The sequence below is a fragment of the Anabrus simplex genome, chromosome 4, assembly GCF_040414725.1.
Source record: "Anabrus simplex isolate iqAnaSimp1 chromosome 4, ASM4041472v1, whole genome shotgun sequence".
Lineage (NCBI taxonomy): Eukaryota > Metazoa > Arthropoda > Insecta > Orthoptera > Tettigoniidae > Anabrus > Anabrus simplex.
Window position 1 is genome coordinate 285,291,125 of NC_090268.1, and position 13,217 is coordinate 285,304,341.

General features: G+C 36.8%; 1 protein-coding gene across 8 annotated transcripts in view; it reads right to left on the bottom strand.

The window, feature by feature from the left end:
* angel (protein) overlaps positions 1-13,217 on the bottom strand; it is a 210,739-nt gene that overhangs the window by 157,862 nt on the left and 39,660 nt on the right. For all 8 annotated transcript variants that reach the window (XM_067145550.2, XM_067145547.2, XM_067145545.2 and 5 more), the window contains one exon: positions 2,735-2,815. In XM_067145550.2, coding sequence (XP_067001651.1) covers positions 2,735-2,815 — 81 coding nt within the window. The remainder of the gene's footprint in view (positions 1-2,734; positions 2,816-13,217) is intronic.

Consider the following 13,217-nt stretch of genomic DNA (forward strand, 5'->3'; position numbering starts at 1 on the left):
AGCCACCTTTCATTAAACGAAGTTTTCCTTGGCATGGATGAAGACATTGTTAGCTGAAAAAAGAAGTAAGTATATTGTAAAAAGATCTTTAAATAGTCCTATACTCCGCACGCCTTTCTTCTAAACTGACAGTTCGCAAAACAAGTGAGCATTGCCTTACCTATGCTGGCAGCACTCTACTGCTTCGATAACAGTTGATGCAATACAACTGCGGCACAGATCCCTCGTAAAATATAATACCCTACTATGAAAATCACACGCCAATTACAAGTGAAAACAAATTCACAATACCTTCACAGATAGTGTATGCACTTCCTAACAATATCAGACACTAAAACAAGAACAGGTACATTATTATTAAGTGTAAAAGAAATAAATTATTCTGACTGGCATAAGGAGGAGGTTATGGCTGATCGATACCACGGTGTCAATTTTTGCCGCTTGTCTTGCACGAACTATACTGGGGTATGATACACAGATGAACTATACGGTAACCAACACACGGATGTAAATAAAATTACAACTACATTGAACACTATTAAACCTATATACCACACACGCTGAGTTAGGTAGCTTAACCACATGGTGATGTACACAATACAGTTGGCAGACAGGTTTCAAGATTGTGCTTAACCGATATAAATCTATATGAATGGCAGTTTGGGATTGGCTGGATCAAGAACGAATGCTTACAAACATACTTCACAAACTCAAAATCTCCTAACCAACAAACAATCTTCATCTTACAATGTGATGTCACTTTATTTTAAATCTTGTTCTCTATTCACAAAATTACACGTGATATTACAAGCTACTAGTCATGCCTGAAAACTTCCGAACCCCTCTCACGAAAAATAGGTTAGAAACTCAACATGGCGCCGCCCAAATGGTATCACGATGCATTACACATTTACACAAGGCTTACCTATGTCAACGCAATAATAATAATAATAATAATAATAATGAACACTCGAATGAGTATTAAGTTTAAGTGAATTTCACACTTTCCTGCATTCAGTCAGTGTTTGTTGTCTTGTTTTTACATTTTACGAGGTAGTGACTATCGCACACGTCATTACACAGTAAACAAACACAGTCATCCATTGGGTTGTGGAATTTTGTCTATATGCATATTTTGTTGGGTAAGCCATGTATTTAAGCGATTAGAAAAACTGAGAACGCAATATAGGCCTAATTCAACAAGCTCGCCATTCCCCAACAATACAGCATATTCAATAGTAAGCAGATCATAACACTGAAACTTCGATCGATCAATCATAGTCACTACTGCTTGCTATAGGCTATCCATATGGCTACTGATGCTATTGGTTACTTCACGTTCGAGATCACAATTGATTTTTTAAATGTTTATTCAGTTTTCTTTACAATCTATTCCTGGCATGAAAGACATGCCCTAGATTAATGTTATAAAAACTGAAAAATGTGCTTCTATTAAGGATAAATACGGTATGTCCATTTTATATGGCAGAACGAATTTCCAGATTTTTTTTCTGAATTCCCTGACATTTCCCAGTTTTCCCGTCGTTTATAAAATTCTCTGACATTTCCGGTTTCCCCAGTCTTCCATACGGGTGGCCACCCTGTGAAGGGGGCATTCCCTACTTGTCACCACTGATTTTGCTCAAATTTATAGAACATGCAGGGCTTGGCTAGAAAGGAAAATACCCAAAGTGGGAACTCCAGATGGCCAAGCGTATCGAAAAAAAAAAAAAAAAAAAATGACGCGGCTTCGCACCGTATAAGCCACTTACATTAACACGCGCGCCGAGCAGTAGTTGGCATAGCAGTAAGAGCTCGGACTAGTAATTCCGTGCTCGTGGGTTCGACTCCCCGTGTGGAGACTACTCTTTACTCTCAACTTTTATATTATTCATTTTCCGATTAAGCAAAGAGGTGAATAATTCATTTTATTTATTTATTTATTTATTTATTTATACTCAAAAGGCATAGAAAAGGTAAAAAAATGGGATTTCATTGTCAGACTTTTCAACAAGGGGTTGTAATTAAAGCGCGTACGAAAAGACTTTGTACATGAAAATTCAAAACTTATTGATATTCGATGTTTTACGTGTGTCGGAATGATATTTATCGTAGAAACAGGGGAAACAATAATTATTTCTGCATCTAGCACAAGTCAAACGCCGCATTTTTACCACCACATCGTTGTTTCAACACCTCCATAGAAAGAAAAATCTCCACACGGGGTGTCGAACCCACGACCACCGAATTACTAGTCCCAACTCTTACCGCTACGCCCACTACTGCTCAGTGTGCGGACTTACGTAAGTGACCTATACGGTGCGAGGGCCACGTCAACACTTTTATTTTTATTTTCGATACGCTTGGCCATCTGGAGTTCCCACTTCGGGTACTTTCTTTTCTAGCCAAGCCCTGCATGTTCTATAAATTTAAGCGAAATCGGTGGTGACGAGTAGGGAATGCCCCCTTGTAAGCCAGTAACATTTACAAATATGAAAAGAATAAACAATCTAAGGTAACTGCAAACAGACTTTCAGTTTATTATGCAATGACGAATACATGCAGCACATGCCTAAAAGATGTTAAATCAATAACAAACAAGGCCAATCAGACACCGTAGGAATTCAATTAAAATATTCAACCTGAAGTAAATTGATCAGTTTATTATTGGCTTGCAGAAAAGAAACAAGTCAAATTATGTAAGTTGAAAGTGATTTTTAATTTAAAACTTTACCTTCACTAGACATTGCAGCACCCATGGTTGTATACTGCCAGCTCCTTTTCAATAAATTGCGCTGTTTTAGTTTTGTCGAACCTGAAATGATTATAACCCAATTAAAAATCAATGATGATCCATACATTGTTAACTTTCATACAAACTATCCTTAAAACCAACAAAAATTGCACAGCCTTGCAACATACATAACCTGGTTTTAAAATCATATCAAATCATATTACTTATACATGTCTTGATACAAAAACTGATCAGCTGAATATTTTCAAGTCCCTAAGTACATGACAGAATGAAAGAGTTCATGTGACAGGGAGACAATCCTATTACTAACGTATACATACTGATACTCAACAATGCAAGTAACTGTGTTCTTGTTTCTGGACCTCCATGGTCACTTACTATTCGTAAGCTGATATCTCTCTTGGAGAAACCTTTGAAAAATAAACACAGTTTGGTTTATATATATATATATATATATATATATACGCGAGAGGTTCGTTGTATTTTAAATGTAAACAGATGGTGCCAATTTCAGTGGCTGAAACATTGTCGTTTTCTCAATGACAGATAGAATAAAGATTATATATATATATATATATAAATAACTTCTCGCGTCCACAATCTTTGTACTTTCAAGAGAAAAATATGTTTGTTTCAAGGAACTGCCATATTTCCCATGACGACGTGCACAGTTCCATCTATCGACATGACTTCGAACCAGATCCAGCTGAGAGTTCTTTTGCCTTCTACAACAATAATAGCGCAGGTGATATTTCTCATGAGAAATTTTGAGAGTTCTCAAGAGCGTTATTCCCACATTGTGTGGCAAGCAGCATGTCGTAGGCCTACAGGTAGACGGAGCTATATGTTGTTTGTGCCAAGTATGCGAATAGCCAACCATGGGCCTTCTCCATTCCATAAATACGTGTCAAAAAACGACTAGGGTGTTATTTTTCTTTTATTTTGACTGAGGTCTATTTTGAGGCAGTATAACATAATTATAAAGAATCTCGCCGGGTTGCCATGATCGTTAAGGCACTGAAGTCTAAATGGTCCGACACTGTGGTTAGCCGGTTCGAGTCCCGTTGGTCGAAAAAAAATTCACCATCAGAATGTTGGCCGGCAGAGTAGGGGACGTGGTGGTGGTATACAATTTCTAATCACTAGATTGCATGCCAAATGCCTGGATTAAATTCCAAAACTCTCCATAATGCTCATATGTAGTGAGGACATATGCCACTGTTGATCGTAATTCGTCCTTCAGATGGGGACATAAAGCCTTGAGTAGACCTCTTGGTGTTATTCGACAAGAGTAGGCTATGTGCAAGCACCGGGTTTCAAATTCTCCCTTCCTATCATTATATACCACGTCACTCATTTCATCTCATTAACTCCTATGATGAGACTGATATCAGGAAGAGCATTTGGTCATAAAAACCTGCCACGACAAATTCATCTCATCTCATACCCGACCCCGTAAAAGAACGGGACAAGGGTTGGACAAACAAATAACATAATTATAAAGGATACACATTCTGGCATTGTATGCAGCAGAAGTACACGAATGAGTAGGCTAAGTAGAGAAATTAACTATTACTGTAGGTACGGATACTAGAGGCGTGCATTTTTCGAACTCGAGATGGGGCAGGATGCACCTTGCTACATATGCAACCACTGTTACGCATGAGTGGAACGCGTAATCTAAAATGCCTGAGTTTGGTCCAATTCTTTTGACAGGTAGGTGTATATCGTTATCAGACCCCACATTCAATACCATACGACCACCGCTTGTGTTTACCGATATTTTGGTCATTGGATATAAACTTCATGGTTTTGACCTGTATTGGATTGTGATCACAATAATAATTATTAAATTAATTTCATAATGGTCCACCTTTTTCAATCCTATATAATATGCAATATTATTGAATTACATTACTAAATTAGGGACTAGTTTCAGCCTTGGCTGGCCATCTTCAGCGTTAATGTAATACATCTAATAACTAAACAACTGTACAAATACATAATTAACATTAAAATCTGGGATGAACTTTGTGTAAAATCTGAAAAATAAATTAGGCTCTAAATTCTTAGCATCTGGAGTATGCTCATCATCCAGACACGGTCCTGTATTAATATTCATAGAATTGTTAGTTCCATCACTGCTAATCATTACTATTTCAATTGCGAAGCGGGAACTGGTAAATTTGATTCTGTAGTCAGATCACCAATCACCAAATCTACTTGAGTGATGTTAGCAGTATGCAAGCCACTGGATGCCACTGTAAATAACTACCAGCTGATGCAGAACTGTTAGATGGTGTTTCCATATCAACCAATGTAAATAAAATGAAATGTTCCCATAGTGTTTGTTAAAATGCTGTTGGACATTATCAGGACGGCACATGAAGATATGGTTAAAACGGACACATTCTTAATTTGTGGCTGGTTCAAATTCGCAATTCATTGCGGTGTCCATGAAGTTAACCCGAAAAAATAATAGATAAAATTGGATAAAATTAATGAACAGAAGGAAAGAGAGAGCGTGTTAGTCAAATGGCATAGGTTATACGAGAATTACCTCTCGTTGTGGCATGTGGCATATTGTTGTGTGACTCATACTAATGGTTGTGAGATTCAAAGGAAACGGAAGGGGCGGGGCCAGGGGTAAGGGGTGGGACATGGGGTGAGGGGAGGAGTTAGGGGGTGGGGCAAGGGGAGAGTTCAGCGAAAGGAGAGGGGGTGGAGGGGAAGGGGGAATTAAGGTGGGGCCGAAGGATGTGGCAAAAGAGATGGCTGCTGAGGAAAGGTGCTGTGAATATTAAGAAAAACTGAATTATGACTTGTTGGTTTGACGTTTCTAAAAATGGGAATTAGAAGGTCAAATAGGATATTTGGCTTTTCTGAAATGTCATTCGGGTTAAAATATTGATCTATATGTATAAAGCAGCTTTCAGTAATAATAAGGGGTCCTTTGTTGAAGATAAAACAAGTTATGGAAATTCTCAAAAATCATCAACAAAGGACCCCTCCGTAACATTACTGAAAGCTGCTTCATACATACAGATCAATATTTTAACCTGAATCATAATCTTAACTGACATTTCAGAAAAGCCAAACATCCTATTTGACATTCTAATTCCCATTTTTAGAAGCGTCAAACCAACAAGTCATAATTCAGTTTTTCATAATATTCACAGCACCTTTCCTCAGCAGCCATCTCTTTTCCCACATCCTTCGGCCCCGCCTTAATTCCCCTTTCCCCTCCACCCTCCCTCTTCCCCTGCTTCTCTATCCTTGCCCCGCCCTTTCCTTTTCCTTTGAATCTCACAACCGTTAGTATGAGGCACACAACAATACGCCACGCACCACATGCTGCAACGAGAGGTAAGTCTCGTATAACCTATGCCATTTGACTAATACGCTCGCTCTCTCCTTCTATTCATTAATTTTATCCAATTGTATCTATCATTTATTCAGGTTAACTTCATGGACACTGTAATTAATTGTGAATTTATAACATCCACAAATTAAGAATGTGTCAGTTTTAACCATATCTTCATGTGCCGTCCTGACAATGTCCAACAACATTTTAACAAGCACTATGGGAACATTTCATTTTATTTACGTTGGTTGATGTGGAAACACCATCTAGCAGTTCAGCGTCAGCTGGTGGTTATTTACAGTGGCATCCAGTGGCTTGAATACTGCTAACACCACTCAAGTAGATTTGGTGATTGGTGATCTGACTACAGAATCAAATTTACCAGTTCCCGTTTTGCAATTGAAATTGTAATGATTAGTAGTGATGGAACTAACAATTCTATGAATTCTATGGAAGAGTCTGAATAATGAGTATACACCAAGTGCTAAGAAATTAGAGCTTAATTTATTTTTCAGATTTTACACATAGTTCATCCAAGATTTTAATTTTAATTATGTGTTAGTACATTAGTTTTTATGTCAATTGTGAGTTTGTACATTTGTTTAGTTATTAGATGCATTACATTAAGGCTGAAGATGGCCAGACAGGGCCAAAACTAGTCCCTAGTTTAGTAATGTAATTCAATAATATTGCATATTATAGTATTGAAAAAGGTGGACCATTACGACATTAATTTAATTATTATTGTGATATTTTGGTGATGAAGGAAATAATTCTCTTTAATGTTATACAGTATTCGTCCAACTCGTTGGCTGAATGGTCAGCATACTGTCCTTCGGTTCAGAGGGTGCCGGATTAGATTCCTAGCCGGGTCGGGAATTCTAATCACTTCTGATTAAATAATTCTTCTGGCTTGGGGACTGGGTGTTTGTGTCCATTCCAACACTCTCCTCTTCATATTCAAACAACATACCACTCTACCGACCACCACAGAAATACGCAATAGTAATTACATCCCTCCATATAGGGTTGGTGCCAGGAAGGGCATCCGGCCGTAAAACCGGGCCAAATCCACACGTGCGACGCAGTTCTCACCTGCAACCCCCATAGGTGTGGGAAGAGTGGTAGTAAAATAAGAAGAATGTTGTAGAGTATTCATGCCATAATTAGGTACTTCAGTACATGATGGTGTAATGTGTAATTATGTCTAACTGTACGCGGCAACTTTAAGACGATGTCTGAAACGCAACGTAAATCATGGATGCTGGTTATTTTGAAGAGATGCCACATAGCACAGCCCACTGTGTTGTTTGTTCAAAAGAATTAAAATACGTCGGTACAATTACACCTGGGATGATCCGGTACTTAAAAGTACGATATCAATGAAGGAGGATCATCACAGAACAACTCTAACCCGGTCTGCATCAAAAGAAGCTATCCTGTCGACAAGATATCCAGGTAGACGTACATCGTATCTACAATTAATTATAAACAAGTTATAAGGGTTATTCAGCTAAGATGTCCAGCTGAAATAACTCGTGAACCGTTTAAGATACTGACATTCTGTTTTCACTTTCGTTAATGGTATTAAGGAGTTCATAGTTCAACATGCAGTATCTTCCTAGGCTTTTGACAAAATGCATGCGCACACATGTTTCCGAGAACTGCTGATGATATACCATCAAGATTACGCTCATAGTTACTGGGACGTCACACAGCTTGCAGCACAGGAGAATCAGTTTTGAGAATGTTGCCCATCACCCCTGTCGAAAGAATTGGAGCAAACTCGAGCATTTTAGATTACACGTTCCATTCGTGTAATGGTGGTTGCATATGCAACAAAGCACATCTCGCTCCAACTCAAGTTTGAATAATGCAGCCTCTAGTATCCAGGTAGGTGTACATCCTATCTACAGTTACTCACAAATTATACAGGTTTATTCAGCTAAGATGTCCATCTTAAATAAGTCATGAACAGTTTAAGCAGTTTCAATAATGGTATTAAAGGGATTATATTTGAACGTGCAGTACTTTTCCAGGCTTTTGACAAAATTCATCAGCTGACACGTTTGCATATGAGAACATTATTTCATGCAATAACTACTTATAGTATACTATCAAGTTTACACTTGTCACTGGGACATCGCACATATCGCAGCACAGGAAAATGTCTCAAGATTATAGAGATCTGTGCGTCAGTCTAGAGAGACTTGAGCAAGAGCGTTACCCATCAGTAGTTGTAAGAGCATCGCAATGACACCAGGCTCTGGATTTTGATGACATGTCATCTTTTAACTGGTGAATCATACACATTGGTCATGTACCTACATAAATCCCGATCATGGCCCCCTGATTATAGAAATGCATATTTAGTAAGTCATTTTTGGTCATTTATGCTAGTTTTTACTTTCAGATCTTTATTTTCAACTTTGCATCAGTATTTTGTCATTTTCAGTAATTCTGTGGATCAGTGGTAGAATGTTGGCCTCTTGATCCCAAAATAGCAGGTTCAAACTCAGCAGAGGTAGCCAGATTTTTTAGGATGGAAGAATGTCCATTTGACACTGCATGTCGTATAATGTTGGCATGTAGAAGATCTCTGGTGACACACATGGTGTTTATCCGACAAAATTTATTAAAACTCAGTCACAGACGTCCAAGAAATATTAGTCTTCTCTCGCATCTACTAGGCATACAGTAAAACAGAACGTTTAAATTGACGAGAAGGCGGCCAGATGGCATCAAATTAAAATGCCTGCACATGGTTGCTGAGGCCATATGATTATTATTTACATTAACTTGTTATTAAGTCATTTTTTTTTGCCGCTTTTGTGCATTTATGTTGGGTAATTAACATATCTAAAAAGTCATCCGAGCTTTCAATAAATGAGAATATTTAAACATCAAAAGGTTCAGTGCTCAGTTTGAAAACTGTGAAATAAGGTAGCCTTCTTCAACTCTACTTGGAAATCCACATCCCTAAAGTGTGATGAGACATTACTTCTAATCTGGATGGGCTTGCAATGTATTATCAGTGTAGCAGGTACAAATTCACATTTCAGTAAGGAATCGATGTACCCCAGTACTAACATATATGTTCTTGTTAGTTTCATTTAAGACTAAGAGTATTATTTAGGCCTGTTCGTAAATGATTCATTGTTTAAAACCATCCACTGGAGAAAAATCATTTCACAATTTGGCGAGGTTATTTTATTCTGTAGATGATCAGATACCTTCCTGAGAAATATCTGAAGTGAAAGGGGCAACAGGTAAAAGATTAATCATTCAACCACATGTAGGTCATAAACAAGTGGTATCCAGAATATCAGTGGATTGCATAATAATAATAATAATAATAATAATAATAATAATAATAATAATAATAATAATAATAATAATAATATATAAATGCTCAGCTATTTTGCCTGTAAGAACTGCACTTAAAAATGACTTAAATATTATTCTCTCAGATGTTTCTGTACCTATTATTATTATTATTATTATTATTTGATGATGTTGCTTATTAATTGTATCCACTCCATTGCAAGTTAAAGTTAATGTGGACAATGTACATGTTCATTATTTTGGGTACATATATATTTTCCTTCATATTTTCAGGCCATTTTCTCATTCATTTTAAGTAATTTTTTGAAGATTTTAGGTCATTTTTCAGCATTTATTAGGTCGTCAAACTCTGGGCCGTGATGATGACCATTATATTTCAACCGTTTAGTGGAAAATACCTTCTTTCAGTGAAATGAATGAATAATATTCACCATCCTGACGTATACAATAGTACTATTTCCAAATATAAGCACGAGATGAAACTCTTACCAATGAGACTGGGAAATAACATCTAACAAATTTTGATGGTGAATGCTTCATATTTCCTCTTTAAATATATGATTTAAGCGAGATAGAAATTTTGCCTACTTAGTTCTTTTTGGGTAACACGCCTCTTATTCGGCAAGGTCAAACGGTTATTTTGCTGCACGTGGCAACGATAACATCATCTAATGACATATAGTGAACTATGTCCTACCAGTTGCTTTGAAGTTGGAGTTACCACTGTGCTACCACAGTCAAAGCAAATGGACACGCATGGCCACCATATTGCTTGGACTAGAACTCTAGGGACTGGTTTCTGTCTATATACTCTAAGTGTGTGAAGTTTGAAGTAAACAGGAGAATTCTACATTATGATTTGAGTTTACCGAGATGTTAAAATGAGATGTAACATAAATGAAGAGGATGCACTTAGAAAACATATTCAGAAATCTCTATACAGTAGAGTCTCGCTCATCCGACCTTCGCTTATCCGACATTCCGTGTTATCCGACACTGGTAGACTTAATTTGAACTTTTGGTGCAGACTAAATTCAGGCACACCCGCTGTGGAGGGTGCGACCATGGGTCAAGCACTGGCCTGACCGCTGGCGGTAGGACAGTTTTTTTCTCAAGGACAGGTGCAGTGAGTCTTCAGTCATTGTTCATTGTAGTATTGGTTGGGTGCGGATGTTGTAGTTTTCATATCCTCTGTGAGTATAGCGAGTAAATAGAAGAAAGTGATTGTTTCTATGGAAGACAAGTTGAGTGCATTAAAGAGACTGGACAAAGGGGAAATGTGCCTTTAGATTATGGATGTTCGATGTGTTACAGTGGGAGACTGGAAAAAAAAGAGGGAAGAAATTTAAAAGGGGTGCTCTACCAGAGCAGAGAAAAAATGAAAAATGTGAGTACAAAAAAGTAAGTGAAGCACTGTTTCTTTGGTTATCTCAACACCGGGAGAAGGACCTGCCAATATCTGGCCCCATTCTGCAGGAAAAGGCTGTGTATTTCCAGAAGGAGTTTAATGAAGGGGACCCTAATTTTCCTGCCAGTGCTGGGTGGCTTGATCGGTGGAAGAAACGGTACAACATTAGGCAGTTTAATATCTGTGGAGAAAAGTTTCTTTTCGTAAGACATCTGGAATGTTTTCGTTCAATACTGCATGTACTGTACAATGATAATTCAATAAACAGAGTACCGTAAAACATGTCCTTGTTTTAGTACTGGAGTACAGTCTTCCTGTTTGTTTTAGTTCGTTTTCAAAGTTATTCTGTATTATCCGACATTTTCGGTGATCCGACGTACTCCAGGTCCCGTTTAGGTCGGATAATCGAGACTCTACTGTATATAAAATAACTTGTCCTGACTGACTGATTCATCATCGCCGAGCCAAAACTACTGGACATAAAGAAATGAAATTTTGAGGATACATTTATATTACAATGTAGGTGCCCAATAAGGAAGGATTTTTGGATATTCCGTCGCTAAGGGGGTGAAAAGGGGAGTGAATTTTTGAAATGAGTGTATCTATATCTCAAAACTTTAAAAGTTTACAGATGTAAAAATTGGTATTTAGAATCTCCTTTAAAAATAGGGAAACAAGTATTATTTGTTTTCAGAAAATCCCAATAGGAGGGGTGAAAAAAGGTGAATAAACGGTTGAATGCCTTTAATGAGGATACTTATATCTCAGAAACTGAAGATATCACACACCTGAAAGTTTGTATTTGGGATCTCATTTATAAACAATGAAGCACATACGTTTGTTTTTGGAAAATCCAATTAATGGGGGTTAAACGGGAGTGACAAATTGGGGTGAATTTTTAGAAAGATTATAAATACAGTGTATCTCAGAATCGTAAAATGTTAGACGTAAAAACTGGTATTTGGAATCTCCTTTAAGAATGAAGAAATACATAGTTTTTGTTTTCGGAAATCCACTTAAAGGGGGGGGGAGGGAAATTGAAAAATTAGATGAAATATTTGTATGAAAATACTATTATCTCAAAAACGAAAGATTATGCAAGACGTGAACATCGATATTTGGAATCTGCTTTGAAAGTAAAGAAAAACGTACTCTCGGAAAATCTAATGAAGGGGGCGGAGGTGAAAGAACTTAAAAATGAACTGAATTAATTGTATGCGGATACGTACATCTAATAAAAACTAAAGTTGTTACAGAAGTGAAAATTGCTATTTGTATCTCCTATAAAAACATAGAAAAATGCATTTTGGTGGGGGAATCATCTTGGGAAGTGGGGGTGAAAAGGAGTTGAATTCCTTTTATGAGGACACGTCTTAAAAACTGAAGATGTTAGAGTCGTGATAATTGGTATTTAGAAGATCCTTTACTATGAAAGAATCAAGTATTTTTTGCCGGAAAATTCACTTTGGTGGGGAGGGGGAGTGTGGAAGTGAAAGAAAGTGAATTATTTTTATGGGGATACTCATATCTCAAAACTAAAAGTAACAGGCATGAACATTGGTATTTGGAATCCACTTTAAACACAATGAAACATGCCTTCTTTATTCTTGGGGTTTATATGGATTTAATTTAGTAAAGTTAATAGAAGAACTGAACTTCTGTCTTATGTTTTCAAAACATATGCTTTCATAAGCTTAATAACTAGTTTACTAGCTTATCTCAAATATAAAAGATTAAAGGGTTTAAGATGTAGTAGAGAAAGTATAGTACGGTAAGGATTTGACCGGTTAGAATATAAGGATCTTCTACAGGTCGAGCACCAATTCATGTTAAAAGGATGACAATAGAAACTATAGATCAAAATAGAATTTGGTTGATTGAGTAAAATTGGATTCCACGGAATTTATTAGGAATTTATGAAAAAACTGTTTTGTTCTAATAACCTGGCAAAAAATTGCCCCTCTAATACTGAATTTTAGGTACACTTATTGCCACTACATCAACTTCGTGATTAGGGGTCATGTTATGTTGTAATTAGTAATATAATTATTTGATCCATTGTTTAATAATGAATTTCGTTATTTTGTTGTAATATGATTTTATAATAATATTAAGTTGAATATTGAAGTGAGCTACATAATATAAATGTAAATGTATAACCACTTAACAGCGGTGGGGTGAAAAAGTAGTTGAGACCAATTTATTTTACTGTTAATAAACCGATCATTTTTAATCTTTCCTGGGTTCGTTTCCAAGAGCCATCTTTTCCTTTGGAGAACTTAAAGTTAGGTTACAGTAGATTCTCCTAGCATATAAATAAAAATTTGTACAATTTGAAATAAACA